This window comes from Eretmochelys imbricata, chromosome 3 (genome assembly GCF_965152235.1).
Source record: "Eretmochelys imbricata isolate rEreImb1 chromosome 3, rEreImb1.hap1, whole genome shotgun sequence".
In the NCBI taxonomy this organism is placed as follows: Eukaryota; Metazoa; Chordata; order Testudines; family Cheloniidae; genus Eretmochelys; species Eretmochelys imbricata.
In genome coordinates, this window is record NC_135574.1 from 109134712 (window position 1) to 109157603 (window position 22892).

At 41.6% G+C, this 22892-nt stretch overlaps 1 protein-coding gene across 1 annotated transcript in view; it reads left to right on the forward strand.

Annotated features, from left to right (window-relative positions):
* Positions 1–1402: 1402 nt before the first annotated feature.
* Positions 1403–22892, forward strand: part of ZC2HC1B (zinc finger C2HC-type containing 1B) — a gene marked incomplete at its 5' end in the record, with an annotated part of 29575 nt that continues 8085 nt past the window's right edge. Inside the window, 7 exons of the mRNA XM_077812156.1 lie at positions 1403–1483; positions 1835–1954; positions 2960–3098; positions 7041–7171; positions 8202–8295; positions 11471–11561; positions 17417–17937. Coding sequence (XP_077668282.1) covers positions 1403–1483; positions 1835–1954; positions 2960–3098; positions 7041–7171; positions 8202–8295; positions 11471–11550 — 645 coding nt within the window. The remainder of the gene's footprint in view (positions 1484–1834; positions 1955–2959; positions 3099–7040; positions 7172–8201; positions 8296–11470; positions 11562–17416; positions 17938–22892) is intronic.

The following is a 22892-nucleotide window of genomic DNA, read 5'->3' on the forward strand; positions in this document are numbered from 1 at the left end:
AGATGATTCAGGATGCCTTTATCTGATTCAGCTTAAACCTAAGTGCTGCAACCTGAAGGAATTTAAAAAACAGTATGCCAAAATAAAAATTCAGCAACAATAAAACTTGAATATTCAGCACAGAACAAAAGCACTACCTGAACTGAGACCAGGGAACAAAGTTTGGCTTAAAAGCTCCGAGATGTTTGGAATTTGGCAGAAATTCCCACATTCTTCCTAGTGGGAACTCTGCAAGTACTTCTCTGGAGGGATCAGGTACATCTCTGACAATAGTGTTTCCTGACAATACAGAGAAGATCTGGAACCTGCAAGTACTTTGTCGGGAGGTGATCCTCCTCCACAGGGAACTCCCTGCACAAACTCAATATGGAAATGAGAACATGGCCTGGAAGACTGATCCAGACTTCAAAGACTTGAACTTTAGAATACTGCTCAGGACTATTTAAATGCAATTGATAAAGGGTCATAGTCGTGCAAATAGTTTTAAGGAATTAGAAATTCATTTTGAATTGTGGGGGGGGGGTGTGTGTGTGTGTGTGTGTGTGTGTGTACATTCTTAGTCTTAATCTTTCTTTATAAAGAAAGGAAGATGTGGAGGGTTTATAGCATACCTGGTTCTCCAGAGAGGACCAGGATATGTTGCAGCTGGGAGTTTAATAGAGGTAGGAATTTTCTGGTTGAGGAGTTCTCCAGTTGGTGCTTAAACATGGCTCTTGTGTTCGTCCTCTCACTACACCATCTCCCAAGAATCACAACATGACCTGTCCATCACTCCTTTCTCAGGCAGGGAACAGTGGAGAGTTAAAACAGAGCTGACAAGTGGGCAGCGGAGAGAGAGGCTTATGAGATTCTCCTTCCATTGGGCAGTGGGGAAGGAACAGGACTGGGAAGGAAGTCAACAGCTCGGAGGGTGAGATGTCAGACCTGCCAAAAATACTGGTCTTCAATAGCAGAGAGTAGGACGTTAGAACAGGTATATAGTAGAAGATCAGTTGGCTTAAAGTTACAATTTTATCCATCTAGGCATTTATCATCCTAGGATCTAAATGTGCCACTTGGTAAGTCTTCAGTTGAATGGTAACCCCTAATATTTCTTACTTTCAGAAACTTTAATATAACTGTCATATGGAAATGAGGAGCCAGCTTCACCCAGTTAGTAAGACAAACAGAGGCAAGGGAGACCTGTGGGGTATGAAATTTACCCCACCACTGAGGTGAAGAGATCACAAAGGGGGAAGAAAAATAAAACCCATGGGTGACTGTATAAAGGGTGCTTTCTCACAACAAAACAATCAGTTCCAGAAATCATAGGGCCTGCTCTTACCATTGTTTTGTGTTGTTTTGTTTTTTGGGGGTGGGGGGGGGACCTTTAAGAAATCCTGTGTAACTAATAGTTTGATACGTTGAATTTTATACAGCTGCTGGAAGTCAAGAATTGCTAGCTTGTGAAACCTGTGGAAGACATTTTGCACAAGATGTTCTGGTAAAACAAAGGCTTCTCCCCCCCCCCCCCGCCCCACCCCCCCTCCCCCGGTGCATAAAACTGAAAGTAGAGGAATTGTGAGGGTTTGGGTGGGGGGAGAAGGGGCAGTAAATGCCAGTAGGTTAAACACAGATGTTGAAAGAAACTTTCACTCTGTGAAAAAGGAGACAAACTGATCTGATCAGTGTTCAGAGTACTGATCTGTCCTGTGGTGTAAATAAGTTATTTGTGCTCTCTCATCTAGCAATATTCCAGAGTGTGGCAGAAATAATTATAATGCCTTAAACGGAAGCAGCATTAGCAGAACACAAGGGTTTTGCCATAAGATTTTGTTTTTTCTTTGCATCCCAGTTAAGGCACCAGCCAATATGCAAGAAAGTCTTCACCAAAAAGCGGAAGCCTTTCAATTCTTTGAAACAGAGACTGCAGGGAACTGAAATTCCCTCAGTGAAGAAACAGCCACCACCAAAGGTATTGTTTAAATTGTAGCAGGCATGTTGACTTCATGCTAATATTGTTGGTCAACGAATGTTGTCATTCACTCCAGCGATGAGTGGGTGTCCTGAATGAGCCTAGGGTTCTTCGCTGTGCGTGGCATTCTCTCTTGGGAAATGATGTCTCCTCGACTGTGGGTCTGGCTCTGTTCATGCCTTCCCTGTCCCCAGCCCTAGCCTTTGTGCTTTATCAAGTGCTAATAAGTGGCTTGTTGCCTCCAGTAACTTAAGGCGTCTTCTCAGTGCAAGAGCCATGCTGGTGCACAGTGAAACCGGTAGGAACACATGGAGGCCTCAGTTCTTATAGGAGTTTTCCTTAAAAATGAAACATATGAATAACATACAAGCTTCTTACAGCTTCCTCTCTAGTTAGGTCAGTGAGAGGAAGTGATGGCAGGACACTGATCTGGTGCAGGAATGCTCAAGGTTCAGCTTGAGCCTTCTGTGGCCTGTAAAGTCCCAAGGACAAAGCTGCAGAGTTTCATTGCTATTAAATTCAAACAGTAAGCAATTTTTATTCCTTTATTCAAGGAAGGTCATTATCTGTATTGCTGTGGTAGCTGTATTGTGTGTTGTTTGCTGCTGCTGAACTAGGAACAGCAGCAGGCTATGGAGAAATCAGTTTCACACTTTGATTGGGGGAAAGAGGCAAAAAATATAAGAGGAGATCAAAAGGGGGGGGAGAGAGAGAAGGGATTGTCATGCTAACTTTCATATTTCATCCAGTATAAACTATAGTCGTCTGTGACCTAAATGTCTTGATATGAGAGGCTATTCTTTATTGGTCCCTTGGAGCACTGGTTAATTTGTGAGGGGTGGTTGGGGAAATAGTAAGACTCAGGAAAGTGGATTTGACCTAAGATTTGTTTTTAATATTTCTTTTTCCTTTTGAAATCTATTTAGAAAAGAACCCTCAGTCAAAGTCTTTATATAGCCTCATAGATGGGTATATAGAGTTTGTTGCCATACGTTTCCTTTACAGAAACAACCAGAAAAGAAATCTAACTGGAGACAGCTGCATGAGGACTTTATTAATGCTATTCAATCAGCCAAGCAAGTCACGAAAGCCATGAAAGAAGGCCGACCCCTTCCTCCTCCTCCACCTCCAAGCATCAATCCAGGTTTGTGATTTAGTTTCACTTACTGCTGCTCTTGTGTTTGCTTCTCCTTGATAAAACAATAAGTTCCTATTATTCACAGATGGGCTTCAGCTTTACTCCATTCTCTGCAATCCAAGGTGAACATTAACTCCCTCATTCCTGATTGTTTTTAAAATGTAGTGGTGGAGTAGAGCATGAATTAGGGGCAACCCTGGGAGCAGCTAAAGAGGGTTTCTGCATTCAGTGAGTAGTAGCATCAGGGAAAAGTGGAGCAACATAGATGAATTGCAGAGGAAGCAAAATAATTGGACCTTTCAACCTTAATGGTAGCAACTTATCAGTCTAGTATAGGGTGACCAGATGTCACAATTTTATAGGGACAATCCTGATTTTTGGGTCTTTTTCTTATATAGGCTCCTATTACCCCCCCCCCCACACACCCCATCCTGATTTTTCACATTTGCTGTCTGGTCACCCTAGTCTAGTAGCAGAGCTCTGGGGTGGGAGTTGGGATGCTTGGGTTCTAGTCCTGACTCTGCCATTGACTAACAAAGGGTGAATTTCAGCGCTTACTACTTGGAATAAACTGTAAGTCAGGCATAGGCCCCATGCTGGCCCTCTGCATTGGGATGAATTTCACCTTTTGGATTTTCAGAGGTCAGTGAGGGAGGTGTGGGTGCTCAGCACCTTTTGAAAATTGAGCCTCTTGCTTCTCATAGACTTTAAGGCCAGAAGGGACCATCATGATCATCTAGTTTGACCTCCTGCACATCACAGGCCACAGAACTTCACCCACTCCTGCAACAGTCCCATAACCCCTGGCTGAGTCATCGAAGTCCTCAAATCATTAAAGACTTCAAGTTACAGAGAATCTACCATTTACTCTAGTTCAAACCAGTAAGTGATCCGTGACACATGCTGCAGAGGAAGGCAAAAACCCACCATGGTCTTTTACAATCTGTCCTGGGGTGGGGGGGATTCCTTCCTGACCCCAAATGTGGTGATCAGTTAGACCCTGAGCATGTGGGTGAGACCCACCAGCCAGACCAGTAAAAGAATTATTTTAGTAGCTTTGAGACCTCCCCATCTATTGTCCTATATCTGGTTGTTGGAGATATCTGCTAATACCAGATGCAGATGGGCCATGTGTCATTTTAGGCAATCTCATCATGCCATCCCCTCCATAAACGTATCAGCTCAATCATGAAACAAGTTAGGTAATTTTCCCCTACTATTCCCCTTGGAAGGCTGTTCCAGAACTTCACTCCTCTGATTGTTAGAAACTTTCATCTAATTTAAAGCCTAAACTTGTTGATGGCCAGTTTATATCCATTTGTTCTTGTGCCAACATTGGGCCTTAACTTAAATAACTCCTCTCCCTCCCTGGTGTTTACCCCTCTGATGTACTTATAGAGAGCAATCATATCTCCCCTAAACCTTAATTTTGTTAGCTAAATAAGTCAACTCCTTTAGTCTCCTCTCGTAAAGTAGGTTCTCCTTTCCTCTGATCATCCTAATAGCCTTTCTCTACACCTGTTCCAGTTTGAATTCATCTTTTGTAAACATGAGAGACCAGAATTGCACACACTATTCCACATGAGGTCTTACCAGTGCCTTGTACAATAGTAACACTTCCCTGTCTCTACTGGAAATACCTCGCCTAATGCATCCTAGGATTGCATTAGTTTTTTTTCATGGCCACATGACATTGGCAGCTCTTAGTGATCTGTGATGGACCAAAACACTCAGGTCTTTCTCTTCCTTTGTCACTTCCAACTGGTAAATCCCCAGCTTGTAGCAAAAACTCTTGTTGTTAGTCCCTAACTACATGACCTTACACTTTGCACTATTAAATTTCATCCCATTTTTATTACTCCAGCTTTCAAGATCATCCAGATCTTCTTGTGTGACATTCCAGTCCTCCTCTGTATTGGCAATATCTCCCAACGTGTGTCATCCATAAATTTAATTAGCACGTTCCCACATTTTGTATCAAGGTCATTAATGGTCGAAAGACTGGTCCTTGAGGAACTCCATTAGTAACTTCCCTCCATCCTGATAGTTCACCTTTCAGTATGACTTACTGTCGTCTCCCCTTTAACCAGTTCCTTACCCACCTTTCTGTTCTTATGTTAATTCCCATCTTCTCCAACTGAATAATTTCCCATGTGGAACTATATAAAATGCTTTACTGAAATCCAGATAGATTAAATCTACTGCATTTCCTTTGTCTAGAAAATTGAAGATATTTTCAAAGAAAGAGATCTGGTTGGTCTACATTTTGTAAAGCCATGTCTTTTATTACACTGTCTTTCAAAATTTGTTCTAAGACCTGGCATACAACTGAGAACAAACTAATAGTCCTCTTAACTTCCCAAATCATTTTTTCCCATTTCTTAAATATATGTTCTATATTTGCAGTTCTCCAGTCTTAGGTTATGACCCCTGAGTTTATGGATTCATTAAAAATCTTTTCTGTTGGGCTTTCAATTTCATGTGCCTGTTCATTTAATGTTCTTGTATGGAGATTATCTGGGCCCCCAATTTGGTCTCATTAAGCTGTTTCAGTTTTGCTTTCACCTTGGATGTGATTTCTACTTCTGTATCCTTGTTCCCATTAGTCACCTTGTCATTGTCCCCAAGCTCCTCATTACTGTTGTTTAATACTGAGGTAAAGTATTTGTTTAGGTGTTGGGCCCTACCTAGAATTATCTTTAATCTCCACCCCATCCTCGGTGCTTAGCAGTCCGACTTCTTCTTTCCTTGTTTTCTTTAGCCATATAACTAAAAAGAAGCTTTTACTATTGGTTTTAATTTCCTTTGTAAGGTTTTTCATATTTCTCACTTTATCCTCACATTTTCTGACCTCCAAGAGATAGCTTTCCTTGCTGTTTCCCTCCCTTTTTCCATTCCTTGTAGGCTTTCTGCTTTCTTTTAATAGCCAGTTTGAGATGCTTGTTGAGCCAGTTTGGTCTTGTAACCCTTCTGTATGAGATTTCCCCCTTGCCCTGCCCCCCCCCCCGCTTGGAATGCAAGCTTCAGATTATTTCTGCAACTTTGACTTAAAATGATTCCAAGGCTCGTCTACATTCAGATCCCGGAGTTCTTCAGTCCAGGCAACTTCCCTAACTAATTCCCTTCATTTTGTAAAGTTTTCCTTTTTGAAATCAATGACCCTAGTTGCAGACCTACTTCTGTTTAGCTTTCCATTTAGTTTAAACTGACTTAACTCATGTACCTCTGTACCAGATGACTGGAGGATAGCAAATGTAATGCTGATTTTTACAAAAGGCTCCAGAGGCAATCCTGGCACTTACAGGCTGGCAAACCTAACTTCAGTACCAAGCAAATTGGTTGAAACTATAGTGTATATAGTACAGTGCCATTTTTTTGTTAAATGTCTGGTTTTTTTCTAGAGTTTTATTCCATTTTATTTTTTTAAAAGCCAAGCATAATATAGTCCTCCACATTTATACGAAGTAATGCTACTCTCTGATCCATGCTAAATATCTTCAATGTGGCACTCTTGCCCACTCTGCATTCATTCCACATGTGGAACTCCAGTTGTGCTCAGTGAATGCAAAATAGAGATTTGTAGTGCAATATCGGAGGGGAGAGAAACTCCCATCAGTGGGCTTTGGACCAAGCCCTGTATGTCAACAACAAGAATCTCAACACTTTGCAATTGATCATGGCACCCAGCCTTCATCTCTACAACAAACAGATCAAATTAACATAGTTGCCACGGTGTGCGGAATTTTGCCAAGGGCAGTTCTTAGCATCGGTGGGGAAATTGAGTTACAGTGAGGGGAAGTGACTTGACCAAGGTCACCCAACAGGACAGGCAAAGCTGGGAATTGAACCCAGGTCTCCCGAGTCCTAGTCTCCCAGAGAGTAGTCAATTCTCTCTCAATATCTTATGAGCTGTTGATTCAATCATACCCATTCCTTTGTTGTAATCAGACTATATTCAGTGTCCTTACTGCTTGAGAAGGTTTAACGAAGCTGCAGCAGAGCGGCACATCAGTTTTTGCAAAGAACAAGCTACACGACGCGTCTTTGCACCAGGCCAGAAAGCAGGCAAACAGGCCCCGGTAAGTAACACACTCGCCTTGTGTTTTCTTGCAGACAGGCTCACCAGACAGAATGGGTTGTGATGTAGGGAGGGAAGCTCCACATTCATATGTAGCTTTAAACCACAGAGAAGCTAATGATATTTTTGGTTTTTTAATTAAATGCAATGTGAGTTGCTTCAAAAAAGAGCTCCTTTCTCTGCAGGAAGTTATAGAAAAGTATGGTAGCAAACGCTGAGGAGAAAATAGCTTCTTCAGACTCTTTTCTAATCCGATTCCAGGAAAGCAACTGTAGAGTAATGAAAACGAATACAGCTTCCATGCTGGATACAGAGTACTACTGTACTATGCTAAGGGATATATCAAAGGCCGAATTCCTTTGGTAGCCTCCGAAGTGGGGTTAATCCTCTGTGTCTTGAGCTGTGCTGCTGTGTTTATTAAATGTTTATACAACTTCTACTGAAAGATTTTGTCAAAAGATTTTATTAAAACATAAATTGTTCATTAATTAAAAAAAGAGTAAATAAGTGACAGACGGAGTTAGTAACTAGTAATCAGCAAAGTAAAAATCTTGTTATGCCCACCAGTTCATTTTCTTTTAAGTATTTCAATTTTGGAGGAGGGTGAGCTTTCTGATGGAAGGAAAGGTAAATCCTACAATGGAGGGGGAAAACAAGGATAAAATTCTTTATCTACCACCAAAAGGCTTAAAAAACTCCATAGTTAAGATGGTGGGTGTCTAATAAAGGGAGTTCCTGGAGAACCGGGTGTCTCAAAGGGATGGTGCTGTTGAGGGGGAGATGCCTACGTGTGTCACTGAAGGGCTGCTTCTCTGAGTGTCTTGGCTGTTTTAGACTGGATGGGAGAATAATGCTTTGGGGAAGGAGCAAGCTACTGGTGGCCTTTCACTCTGGTCTGGCCTGCTGCTGCTGTCACTGAGGGGATTAAGAAAATGGACTCCTCTCAATACCTCCATGAAATCTCTGCTTGAGTTGAGTCCTGGTCAGTTCTGTCATGAAACTATGCTGACTGCTTGTGTTATCCTCACCAGGGCAAGCAACAAATGACTCAAAGGAGAGAACCAACCTTAACAAGTGCTGTGGAATCACTGCTTCAGAACAGAGTCCAAGAAGCTGCCATTGCAGGTAAGGAGTTGCAGTCGGTTGGGCGAGTGAACATTCAGAAATACTTGCACAAGGTCATTACTACTCTGCAACTGGGCGCCAGTTACTGCTACCGCTCACATGTGGCGGAGTAGCATCACCCTGTCCGCACTACCACTTTTAGCCAGTTTTGTACCCAGTTAGTGAGCTGGTTGGCTCTAACAGCGGTTTGTGTCGTCCAGCAACATGGGTAACATTATTTTAGTAACCCTGGCAGCTAACGGTGTTACCTCCTGCCAGCAGCATAGACTAGTTACAGTAGATGGCTGTCTTCCTATAACCAGTCATCACTCGCTGTCTGTGCAGTCTGGGCCCAATCCTGCGAGGTGCTGAGCAGCTCATGGGGCATCAAGCACTTTCAGCTCTCATTGAATTCAATGGGCCTTGAGGGTGTTCAGCAACTTGTAGGATCAGACCCTCTCTATGAAAACACATGCCAGAACGCATTGGCCCCTGCGCTGTTTGGTGCCATTCTGTGTAGAAATCATTCAGGCACGGTAACACCTGCTGAGGCACTATGGAGTAGCTGCTGAGACTTTTCCTAGAATGCACTACAACAGCCAGTTAGGCAGCACTGTCGGTGCGGCTGCACAAATGTAATTTTGTTGTTTTCGTGGCTTTTTTTTTTAAAGCAACACTTCTGCTGTGTGGACAGAATGTAACCATGTTTGTAATGGGATCACGTGAGTGTGTCACAGACTGGCAAAGAAAATATGGCTGTGTTTGTCGACTAGGATGGGGTGGTGTTATACGTGTAGAACTTGGTAAATGAACAATAAATTTAGATCTTAGCTTAATTCTGTCATGAGCAGGAGGAGCTATTTCCCTCCTCTTCTCCCCCACCCCCCGCACTGAAAAGGACAAACACACAGAACTAATGATACTTAGCACTTCACATCTTCATAGTGCTGCACAAAAACTAATGGAATCCTTACAATAATCCTGGGAGGCGCAGGGTGAGAAAACAGAGGCAGAGCAGTTAAGTGTCTTGATCCAAGGCCAGTGACTGAATCAGTGGCAGAAGCAGAATTAGAACTCAGGAGGTCCTGACTAGAGCTGATCACAAAAGGGGATTTCCATGCTGTTGGAAACTAGTCTTTCTACATTCATTTTCATCCCAAATCAGGACAAAGTTAAAATGTCAAAATATTTCACAGAATGAAAAACTCCAACTTGGAAATGTCCAAATGCTTTGTTTTGAGTTGTCATTAATCTCTGCATTTGGCTGAGCCACTGCAGTGTCTCATGGTAGTTGTTGTTCTGGGTCGCCTCTGCATCCTGGGCAGATTACATCTTCCTTGATGTATCACAGTGTTTCCTTATGGTTGAGATGCTGCAGTGCTTCATGGGACTTCTGTGGCTGAACCAGTGTGGTTCTTTATGGGACCCAGAAGTACAACTTTCATAAGGCACTGCAGTAGTTAAGGCAGACGCAGAGATTAATGTCAACCCAAAGTAAAAACATTTCATTTTTTTCAATGGAAAATTCTGACAAAATCTTTTCCCAAAGAAAATCTTCAATTTTGACAAAACCCCATTTTCCAGTTGCAAAATTTCCATTGAAAATCTTCAACCAGCCCTAGTTCTCAACTCACTTCTCTAGAACACTTTTTAGAAAAGAAATGGGGGAAGGAGGGAGAGGTTTTAAAGCTTCCGTGTAGGAAGCATTGGGGCGTTTTTAAAACTTACTTGTCTGTATCCTTTTGTACTTTAGGTTTTTTCTAAGTCTTTGGGTTTTCAAAAATTACTAGAAATGCATTAAAAGTTAGCTAGGCATATTTTAAATGTAAACATTCCCCTGCATGCCTTGAAACCCCAGTACTTGCAGCTTGATACAAATAAATGCATGACCACCAGAAAGTGAAACTGAGGAGAGTTTTTCAGTAGTAGTCCCTGAGGAAGAGAATTAGTTTTTAGCATTTGAACTCTACTATTGAGAAGTAAGGTTAATGGCAGTGAAGGATTTTGCTGAATGAAGAATTCAGTAATGCTGCAACATCTTCTTTATGCGCTCAAAGAACCTGGTTGTGACTAGAAGCAATAGAAGGAGAAGAGTAATGAGAAGGGTATTGCACCATTATTATTCCTCTATATGCTATAATAGTTACTTTGTAGATGGCAGCAATTTGAAATCTGTTGGATCAAGCTTGATGTAGGTTTAATATTAATGTGAAATAAAAATACAGCTTAATAAACTGAATCTTTCTATCCATTATAGTGGACCTTGTGGAAGGAATGGGGCAGAAATGAGATTAATTTCCCTTGCCACTTGGTGTCACTATAATTCCAATATATCTGCTGTCCTTATTTTCATTTCTTACATATATTGCGATTGCACAGTATTGGGCTGGAAACACTGGAATCTTTTCCTTGTAATTCTGTCTGAGATCTTTATAATGAGTGTTTAAAGATGAGTATTTACTCAAATTATAAGAGGGGGGCCCATTATCCTTGTGCCTTTTGAGATCCTTGAATGAAAGGTGCTATGAATGCCAAGTATTATTGATATGACACTGCTGTCAGCTGGCACGTAATTTGTGTGACAAGGTTTCTTTTGACCCACAAGGGGAACCCCAATTTTTAGTCTTACTGCAGTCAGTAGACCTTATGACTTGTTCATTCTTCTCTTACTCTGATTTATTTTTATTTTATTTTTGACATCCCTTTATCTAAAGCATATAGGTGCATGAGACAACAAATTAGTAATGATAACATGGAGGCTATGGCAGTCTTCCCATGCAAAACAAGAAAACCCTTAAACACACCAAACATGCTGAATTTGGCATTCAGTATTTTTTGGAGCAGGGTGGGAAGTTAGAAACCAGGTGCTATTTGTTATCTATCCCATTGTTGGGCTTGGTAAGTTTCTTTCAGGGTTTCACCCACCCGCCCCCATCAGACTCTGTTAGCAACCTACACCACATTCCTAAAGCTGTTCATTCTCTTTAAATACCATTCCACTTAGCATGTCTGTCAACATCCATGGGTAATCAGTTGCTCAGTTATCTGGAGCAATACTTGTTTTTAAAAAGTCCCTTTAAAAAAAAGTTACATTAATGATTATTGGAGGTATAACCCAGGCAGTTATATGTATGTGTGTATTTTGCAATAAGTAATTTAATGTAAAAAATTGAGATATAGTACTGTGCTTTTAAAGGACCTGCTGTGCAGTCCTCTGCTGGAATGCCAGAGAGAACCAAAAAAACATCCAGTGTACCCTCTGGAAAAAATACTTAAGGAGATTCTCGGTAAGAAATACTTTATATTGAGGCTTGGAAGGATTAGATTTTTATGAGTAAATGTTGTTAAACGTCAATTTCACTGTACACACGTACAAAGTGACATATGATCAAATTATAAAATTTACAGATAGACAAAAACAATGCTTGAGAAGTTATTAGAGTTTGCTTCAAGGATATTTACTTGGTATGTTTTGACATGTGATGTTGACAATTTGTTTTAACAGTTATAAAGATTTAACTTCTTAATCTTAACATCTATTGTCATTAAATAATTCTGAGCCTAGATTCTCACAATCGTGAAAATTTCAATTGATTAAAAATTGAAAAAAGTTGATATTATCCATAAAAATTATTTTTTAAAAAACTCATTTTGCCAAGCCAATGTATATTTTACAGTAAGGTTAATCAAATGATCAGATTTGCTAGGCTTGTTAAATGTAAACAACATATACAGTATGTAGGAAATATGTCGCAACTAGTGCCACTGGAAGTTGATGTAGCAGAATTTCCACCCATTCTGTGAAGGGAGGGTCTCCTTGTGGGCTTTTCTGGTATTCTTTTCTACAGAACTTGAGTTTTCTCAAGTGTTAGGTGGAACTCTTGGCTGGTAAGGGAACAGTTTCAATGTAAACTGATAGTGCTTTCTGCCTGAGACTGCAGACACAGTGGGTATGTCTACACAGCACCTAGACATCGAGTCGGCTGGCATGGGCCAGCTGCGGGATTTGGACTTGGGCTGCATCGCTGTTTCATTGCTGTGTAGACTTTCAGGCACCAGCTGGAGCCTGGCCTCTAGGACTCTCCCACCTTGCAGAGTCCCAGAGCCCAGGCTCCAGCTTGTGCCTGGAAGTCTACACTGCAAAGAAGCCCGAGCCCCGTGAGCCTAAGTTGGCTGGCACGGGCCAGCCATAGGTTTTTCTTTGCTGTGTAGACATACACCAAGAAACATTAGCTTTAAGAACTATGAACTTCCCTGTTGCTCTCAGTGGAATAATCACTCTGAAGTATACTAATAGAAACATCCAGCTACAATACTTATCTGTATGGAATGTACTTTCATATAGCCTTCCCAGACTTGCTAAGATTTCAAGTTTTATGTTTTACCAAATTTTACCAAAAATTGAATATTATGTCTATAACATAATTTTTGTCCTTAGCATGGGACCTGCGGGGTCGAGGGCAGGAAAATGTCTGATGGGAGAGTGGAAGGTCTCTAAGGCAGGGGAGGGTTCATGTGAAAATCTCAAGTAGGCACTGAAAGCTCTGAACTTGGAGGGCAAGAAATTTAAAACAAGACTGAGTGACCGTTTTACTTCAAATTATTCAATACAAACAAACATAATTTGGTATAAATTTTCTTTTAAAAATCTAGTGGATTTTTCCAAAAATATCTGCAAAATCCAGGGCAAAAATTCCAGTAAATAGGGAAAATTTGCTGCCAATTTCCACTGGCCCTAGGCATGACAGGATTTAATACCAGGGAAAATACCACTCCGAGAAGTATTCCATAATCCATAAGCAACAACAGAATCGGTTAGAAAGTAGAAAAATTCTGAAAAATCAAATTTTTTCACAGAAATTTAAATTTTTGAAAAATTTTAACCACTTGATAAACTGGTAACAGAGCAAGCAGTTTCTGTGAAAACTTCCAAAAAATGTATGCAAAGAATTTGTCAAGTTTGAAAGCGTCCAGTCATCTCCAGCATAAGTAAAGGGTGGGGCAGTCTAATAAGAAGTGCCCGAGCTTTCACGCACCTGGCCACGGCCCATTCAGTTTATTCTTGTATTACATATAAAGGAATGGCAGGTTCACGGGCAGCATGTTTAATATTTTTTTAATTTAAAAGCAGAATAAGGTGTCTGATTATGGGTTAAGCACCTTTTGTTGTTCCTTTTCTCTACTCCGCGTCAGCTCATGAATTTATAGAGCCTTTCATGAATGCCGAAATAGTTGTTGTTCCATGGTTGGCTGAATTCATCTAACTGGCTGTGATAATTTTGTTGTTTCTGTTGCTTTGGTTTAACCTTATTTTGTGAGGAAAAAATATAAGTAACACGGTATGAAGGGTTTGTCCCAGTACTAATAGTAAGTAAATGTCACTTCACTGATTTCAGACTCCCAGCACAAAGCGGAAGATAAGGTGGCAGATCACCCATGACTTGAAATGACTGCCTTTACTTGTACGGCATTGCTACTGAAGGTCCTAGGAAAACAGTTCCATAAAACCATCTGCATTCCAACTTGTCTCACAGTTTTATATGGAAGACAACTGTGTGTTACTGATTACAATACAATGTGCAAGCAGAAGTTTACAAACGTTTACAAAAGTTTACTTAGTTTCTTTTGTGGGATACAAATTATTTTCTAGTGCCCTTTTTAAAGCATAATTGATTTTTTTTAAATTTTTTTTGTAAATTTGTTATTCCCCATTTATGACTGGTTATAAGAGGATACCATCAAGACATTTAAAATTATTTTTAAACATCATGGTGAATGTAGTAGGGTGCCCGGAGGGCCAGGTTGGCATGCCTGACTTCTGGCCCCTTGCTTTCCCTGGCAGAGGTACCTCAGTCATTTAGAAGGTATGATAGGGGGACTTGGGCCCTCCCTCTCCACCAGGTTCCAGCCCAGGGCCCTGTGTGAAGCAATGCCAGCAGGGTCCTCCCATCAGAGAGTCCAAAATCTGTCCTACCCTAGAAAATTAGCTTAACTACGATGCTCAGTGGTGAAAAATCCACACCCTGGAGCAATGTCGTTAAGATGACCTAACCCCTGGTGTAGACAGCGCTAGATTGACAGAACAATTCCTCTGCCAGCCTAGTTACTGTTTCTCGGGGCGGTGGATTCCCTACACTAAAGGGAGAACCCCTCCCATCACCATAGGGAGTATCTACACTGACGCACAACAGTGGCTTAGCTGTGCCACTGTAGTATTTTAAGTGTAGATATACCCTAATTCCACTGCCCCGGGCTACTTCCTGTCTATGTCTCTTCAGTTTGGAGAATGGCCACTATAGTCTGTAGTGGTTCAACTCAAATAGCATCCCCTTGTGGACCTTTTGTAGCATCCTGCTACAGTCCCAGGTTCCTCTGAGCAGAGCGGATGTAAGATTGGAGGGGTCTAACCTGACAACGTCAGTCACACAGCTCATTCACTGCTGAGAGCTCCTCGGTCTCTTCAGCAATCTCCCTCAGTCAGGGACACAATGTTTCTTCCCTTGGGGCTGTCCTAACTGTCAGGCTCCTAGTGATGCTCCCCTCATGTAAGGAGGCAGCTGGCTCCTGCCTCTTCACCAGTCAGCTCTGAACTGTGCCAGGTTCTCTCTCTCCTTTTCTTCTTCCTCCAGGCCTAGCATTGGCTGCAGGAATAGGGAGGGCATAGGCTCTTTTTAACCCTTTTTGTACTGGTGTGAGGGTTCTCAGCTTCACCACAGTTAATAAGTCCAAGATGCAAATACCATCTTGCATGTCTTTGTGTATACCATAAAAACATTTATGCCACTCCAATACACCTATTTGGAAATCTTGGGTGGGGTGAATTGCTCTCATCGGGTGATAACCAGAGCACCAATCATACTGCATTAAAATTTTGGCACCAAGAATTCTTGCCATGGGCCCTTCTTTCTGACCCCTCCAAAAATTCCCTAATATTTACTATACACATGCCTCTAGAGCACAGGGATGTCCCTGGAATATTACCGGAAATTATGAATCTCCAAAAAAGTAGAGTGTCCTGAAGTAATCATTATGTGCTTTACACTAAGCCCAGTGGCATGCTTAGGAGTGATCTACAAAGTTTAGTCTGGGCCAGGTGTGTAGCTATGCCATGAAAACATTAATAAGTCTTATAGTTATGTACCCTACTATGCAGACTCACCTGGGACATAAGAATGTGTTCCTGCTCCTTCTTCGTAGAAAGAGGTATACTGCAGGAGAAGAGGAACTCCTTGTGAGTCAAAAGGCAGATAAACTGAGAAAGTGGCAGAAAATGTTTGATAGGCTGAGAGCTATGTCTGCTGGCCCTGTTCACCTCCACTGCCATCAGGATTCCAAACTGCTGCTGTGGGAGTGTTTCAGAATTGTGTGTTCTAGGACACTCAACTTCCAGTAGTTATGGTGAACCTTTCTTGGCCATGCTGAAGTCCGCCAAAAATATAAGCAACTCAGCTCAGTCTGTTTAATTTTGGTACATCTAATGCTGATTTCAATTTTTTCCTGCCTAACTTAGCTTCCCTCATAGTTAAATCTTTTGTAGACGTTAGAGTACAAGATGAATTCTTTATTCAGCCTAGCCCTACTCTGCCACCTAAGTTCAGGCCTACTTCCTCAACCAGAGGGATAATGACCAGTCTTTGGAGAAAAGTGGAGAACTGTGTGGACAATCAAGATGTAAATATTAGCTTAGAGCCTCTTTCTTCTCAACCACTGAAGTAGTAAAAAGAAAAGGAGTACTTGTGGCACCTTAGAGACTAACCATTTTATTTGAGCATAAGCTTTCGTGAGCTACAGCTCACTTCATTGGATGCATACTGTGGAAACTGCAGAAGACGTTATATACACAGAGACCATGAAACAATACCTCCTCCCACCCCACTCTCCTGCTGGTAACAGCTTATCTAAAGTGATCACTCTCCTTACAATGTGTATGATATTCAAGGTGGGTCATTTCCAGCACAAATCCAGGTTTTCTCACCCCTACCCCTTTTTTTAGCCTTTGGATGGGCTATTACCAGCAGGAGAGTGAGTTTGTGGGGGGGGGGGACGGAGGGTGAGAAAACCTGGATGTGTGCTGGAAATGGCCCAACTTGATTATCATACACATTGTAAGGAGAGTGCTCACTTTAGATAAGCAGGAGAGTGGGGTGGGAGGAGGTATTGTTTCATGGTCTCTGTGTATATAATGTCTTCTGCAGTTTCCACAGTATGCATCCGATGAAGTGAACTGTAGCTCACGAAAGCTCATGCTCAAATAAATTGGTTAGTCTCTAAGGTGCCACAAGCACTCCTTTTCTTTTTGCCAATACAGACTAACACGGCTGTTACTCTGAAAACTGAAGTAGTAGTAATAGTCTCTACCAGTCGGGTAGTTGTGAGGGATATGGTATTCTGAGCAGGAAAAGTGCTGCAAGAAAGACCAGTTCCTGCTGATGAGTTCTGCTAGAAGAGTTGCTTACATGTCCGAATGTTACCAAAGAATATTATTAGAATTCAGTCTGCAATTTCTCGCAGAACTCTCCCTTTATTGAAGGAGAAAAGTCTGGGGCGGGATAGCTCAGTGATTTGAGCATTGGCCTGCTAAACCCAGGGTTGTGAGTTCAATCCTTGAGGGGGCCATTTAGAGATCTAGGGCCAAAATTAGGGATTGGCCCTGCTTTGAGCAGGGGGTTGGACTAGATGACCTCCTGAGGTCCCTTCCCACCCTGATATTCTATGATCAGTAAATTCCCTTATTGATAAAACACCTAGGGAATTCATACAAATTCTACCTTTTCTGCTCACTCAGTTAAGCTTTAAATTCCAAGTTGCTAAGGTAAAATTAAGGTCCTCAGTCCCTGAAGTAGACACTGCAGTGTCCTCTTCTTTAAGCAACCCTTCCTCTTGAAAGGAATGTCAGTCCCCAGGATCTACTTGAAATGCCCTCAGTGAAATAATATGGTAGGAGGTTGCATTGGCTCGCTTAGACTTGCTGGGGTTCAGGGCCAAAGCCTGAGCCCCACCGCCTGAAGCTGAAGCCCGAGCACTTTAGCCCTGGGTATCAGGGCTCAGGTTACAGAGCCACTGGGCTTTAACTTTGCCCCTTTTCCCCCCCTTTCGTCCCCACTTCTGTAATCCAGTTTATCCATTGCTGGCATATTTTCAGGGGACACCATCCTGTGAACTTGCTGCCAGCTGATGTGAGAGCAATATGCAATCTCTGGTATCCCTCTGGGGAGAGAAGGAGACCAAGTCCATCTGAAATTGATCATATGTAACATCCTGGCATGTGACAAGGCAGCCAAGCATGGCCAGCATGGGCACCACTGAGACCGGCAAACAGGCCATGAGAAGATAAAGGATCCAGAAACACAAGACCCAGGATGACTCCAACTGCTTTTGCTCAGAGCAGAAAACTTGCCTGTTTTTTACAATGAGCTGGACTGAATCCTCAGAACGGAAACCAATCTGCTGGTAGATACTGCGCAGAAGCATCTTGAGGCTTAATTGTGAGGGACACAGAGGAGGAAAAATAGTTGTTCCATGGACCAGGAGATGCCTGATGCATTGCTGGGATCTCAGAATCAATTTAGTGGATCTGGGATCCCAACCCAGAAGCACAGATGAATGATACCTGAGCCAGCTTGGGAGGAGGAGGAATCTGGAACCGGGGGCCCGCTACTGCAGGTATGTTGCTTTTCTCTGTAAGTTGTACTTGTGAGAGCTGATTTTGCAGGGTCGATAGGAAGAGTTTTCCAAGTTCTTAAGAGTACTGCTTTTAGTATCTGCAAAGGTGCAGTTAGAGCCTCATGTAGGTGCAAGTGTCCATTTGTCCCACTGCTCTGCCATACCCTGCTCTCCAATGCCTCCCCCTTTCCACATGCTTCTGTAGCAAGAGGGGCAGCTTTTAAGCCTGACTCCCAGATCTCTGTATATCTTCACCCGTTCGGGATCCATGAGCCTGCTCCTGGTCAGGGCAAAAGTTGCAGTTTGGCAGATACAGCAGCTAGCTGAGCCATGCCATGTGGCTGGACTCAAGCAGGGGGAGAAATTTCAAAAGTAACACAGAAACCATAATGTAAAAGTCTAAAAATAGAATTTTACTGTGAGAATTACATATTAGGCATGATGGCCAAAGCATTTAGATTACATTATATTGGCCCATAGGCTGGACTACAGTATCTGAATGTGCTGCTCTCAGCAATTTCAGGTGCATAATAATAGTTCAGTCCCTCCAAACTGTGGCCTTGATTCAAAAGCAGCGTTCAACCCACTAAAGACCATTCCCAAGAATGTACTTGGGCACACAGCCATTGCATCGTGAACTCCGTGTACTGCTGGTCTCCCTGTTTCTCTGAAGGTAGAGCTAGGACATACGTAGTCACTTCTTGACTGTTTTAAAAACTCCAGCAGAAACCTTTTTTAACTGAGCAAGAACTGAGGTTGAGAGCTGAATGTTCACCCTTCAAACTCTAGGAAATGGTGGTACCAGGACTTCTGGGATTTTCACTGGGGTATTATGGGAGTTTGCTATATTCTCAGAACCTTTCTGTGGTTTCCCAGGTCTTTTGAAATCTCCCAAAATCCACTGTTTTAGGGAGCTGGGCCAGGAAATGACACTGCAACTGCACAGACATGGGACAAAAACTGAAACTGAAAAAACAGCCTGGCTGGTGTGAGCATACTGCCCTGTTGATAACTTACATCGGTGGTGTCCCACCAGTTCAGTTACTAGTGGTGTTATACCAATAAAATAAAAACCAGCAGGATCTTATTAAAGGGAAAAAGGCAAAATACCACATTTATTGTGAATACAGAAAGAATCATAGTAAGCAGTTAGCTATAACTATAACATTCCATTCAATCTCATATTTATTCACACATTCATTCATACAAACACACACACACAGGTTCTGCAAGGTTGTTATCATAGTTACCAGCCTTAGAGTTGCTCATGCCAAGCCACTGGCCAGGTGGCCTGGACATGAGGAGGGAGCAGGGCCTTGTCAGATGCTCATCTGATGCTCCTGGAAGTTGGTTTGCAGAATCAGACCCCCCAAAGTTGTCACTTTTTAGAGTCTATTTTTATAGGAATTTCTTCCTATGCCAGTCTATGGGAATTGTTTCATCATGCTGTTGCTGAATCAATCAGCAGATGGCACATTCCTGACGGCTCCGTGCTGCTAGATGTTATCTTGTTCTTTGGCTCTCCCATTCTTGAGGCTGTTGGGTGGATTCCAGTCTGCCCTCCGGGGGACCTCTGGTTATTTCCACTGGACGCCTTCTTCAGCCGATGGACACTGGATTCTTAGGCTGGCACCTCCCTGATCATTCAGTTATTATCCACACCAAGCATCCATCCACATACATCCTCTAGCTCTATTTTAATCACAATTGTTAATACAACAAAAGGGCGGGGAGTCTCTGGGTGCTGTTTCTGTTGTTAGAGTATTGCTTTGAGTCTCTCTCTGTGTGAATTGTTTTGAGAACAGACTCTGTCTTAGAATGTACTAATGCAATTAGCAGCTTGCAAGTTTCACACACAGAGGGAGAGAGACAGTACCAAAAACCAAGAGATCTCTTAATTAGTAATACCCTGGAATTTAAACTATGGGGAATCAAACTCCATTTGTGATTTAAATACAGAACTTCTTTAATATGATCCAGCAGTGGTTCATTTTGTTTAGACAGGATAGGAGAGGTTCATTAGTTTAATGACTTGGGTATGAACTGTGAATCCAATTCATATTCTTAATAGTCTCATATCCTCCTTCCAATAAAAAGAGAGAGAGGTGTAAACTCAATCTTGTCTCTCAGCTTCAATGCTCTTCATGTTCCCTGATTAATTCTCAAGTTGATTTCTTTTTCTGGATACACAAACGTAACTCCTTCATAAAAAAAAAAAAAAAAAAGTGTAATCATTATTACAAGTTGTTTGATAGGAAAAGGAGGGTACCTTCCATCATTCTGTTTGTAATACACTAATTTCAGCACAGTGATTCCCAATAGTTGTCCTTAATTTAAAAAAAAAAAAAATCCTGAAGGTGCTGCTTCTTCATATAAAATGCTTATACAGTAAATGAAAGACCAGAAATAATTCTCAAATAATGCATACAACAATGATTATAGTCTGTATTACTCTTTACAGTTTAAGTAAACTAATCAGAGTTGTTTGCAGTTATGACAGGTTAAAATAAGAGACACATGGCCAAATTCAAACTAGCATAATTCCATTGACTTTCAGGGGTAAACAGCTAGGATAAATTTAGCTCAGTTACATTAGAAAACGTACATTTAAAATAAAATTCCATGTTAACAAAAAATGAATAAAGCAGTAACATGAAACTTGTCAAAATATTTCAGACTGAATTCAAAAAACTCTCTCGAAAATTAGCAACAGTAAGTTGGTTAAGAAGAGAGAGAATCTAAACAAGAACAGTCCATGAAATGAAACCAGACAAAATGATAGAGAAACAAACCCCTTGGAGTGCTAAGGTTCTTCTGAATTTTAGCTTTCTATCTATGGGATGGATGGTGCATTCTAGTTACATGTTTAAATGTAGGTGTAACCTTTGCTTCCTATAGCAAATCTCTTGCTGTGAGTGATGTAATATGAGCCTCTTAGTGTTTTACTGGGGTTGCATGGTTTCCATCATACCTTTACCTTACCTTACCTTTAATATATGGCAATTAATTCACCCATTTTTTTCTGTTATATTTTATAATCTCTGCCTGTTGATGGTCATTCTATTCATTAGCTGTTATATAGCAAGTTTTATCTGTATTGTGCATAGGAGGGAAGTATTGTCATTCCTGTATTATAGATAGTGAAGTGCTGAAAGGTAAAATAACTTGTTCAAGATCACATAGTAGGTCAATGGCAGAGCTGAGCCTAGAACTCAAGTCCTTCTGTTGTCTAGCCCAAGGCACTATCAGTGGGCCACGCTGCCTCTGAAAATGTTCCCCCACTCAATGAGTGAATAGAATAGTGTTTTGCCAATTTAATATAAATATAAGATAACATACGGTATTTCATTCTGTCTAACTTGAACATATTGATTTCACATGCAAAACTCTCACTGACTTCCAGGGAGCAGGCTCCAAGAGACCCACTTTCCATGCCTGATAGCTATATTCCTGATTTGCACTCAAATCTTTGTTAGAGTCAAAGCCATCACGTCCTGTAAGATCTGAGGTTCTAACACTTGCCTGATCTCTCTCATGCTGTCACCACAGGCTTTCAGTTAGTATCCCCTGATTAACATAGTAAGCATTACACATTAAAATAATTCTACTCTACATAGCTTATTTTATTACAATATAAAAGTTGTTTATAAACTACATGTAAATGTTACACAGAAAATATTTTAGACTTTAGGTCTCAAATGGGATTGTGAGAATTGACAGATGTTATGAGGTATTTTGCCCTGTTGTACTGTATTGCTTCAAAGTGGCATGTAGGTTCGTATTAAAGATAGAAAAGAGTGATTAGATCATTGTCTACTCCAAGCACAAAAACTAGTCTTGCAGTAGAGGACATATTAGATATTAAAGTGATATGATGGTGTAACCCACTGATCACTGTGTGGTGTCTCTCCCTCAATGCCCATTCCACAGAGGACAAGGGTTTGCTATAGAGCCTGTCTCTTTAACTCTAGTTGTAGGGATGAATGTAATCAGCACTTGAGATCACTAGTTCAATCCCAACTGTTAGTCATGGTAGAGGTTATCTACAGAAAACAAGAGGGAATCACCAAAACCAGCAAGAAAATGCCCAGGCTTAATTCAACCTGAGCATTGTGTAGCTCAAAAACTTGTCTCATTCACCACCAAAAGTTGGTCCAATGAAAGGTATTACCTCACCCACCTTGTTTCTCAGGCCTAATTAGGTAACTTATCCTGCCTGTTCCTGAAAAAAAGTGCAGGATATGTAAAAATCACATGAGGTGTGACTGCAGCTTGAGTAGACATATCTGAGCTAACTTTAATCTAGCTAGCTTGGGTCCACAAGCAGTGAAGCTGCAGCAATGCGTGCCAGCTCCATGAGCAATTAGGGTTTTGGGCGAGCTCGTACAGCCCACACTAAAGCACACCCTGCCACGGCTTCACTGCTCTGTTACCCAAACTAACTAGAGTTAAGATAGCTCAGGTGTGTCTATTTGAGCTGTAACCACACCCCATGATTGCAGTACTGATGTACCCTTTGTGGTTTTGGTTTACACGAAGGATAAACAGCAGCAGCGCTGCCATGTTGGGAAGCTGACAATACAAGAGTGATACACATAAATACTGCAAAAATAGAGCAGATACGAGAAAAATCAGCAGCTTCACTACTCAAGTTGGGGCAAAGAACAGTTACATGATGCTGAGCTCTGATTTTAAGATCATCCTTGTTCTAATGTGTGTCATCCCCATCTGTCCCCCTCTCTTTCCTTCCCACCCACCCCTGCCATTGGAAGCACGGTTTATGGCATGCTTACAGTGGCTATGTATTAACCAGAATAGTGACAATGTGTAACTCATGCTCAGTTATTGAACCAGAGGAGTTCTGTGAGATGCATTACAGTAGTGATAAGTGTAACTTCCCTTTTCTGTTCTAATTTTGTTTGAGACTTTATTACAGATTATGCTAGTAGGCTAGT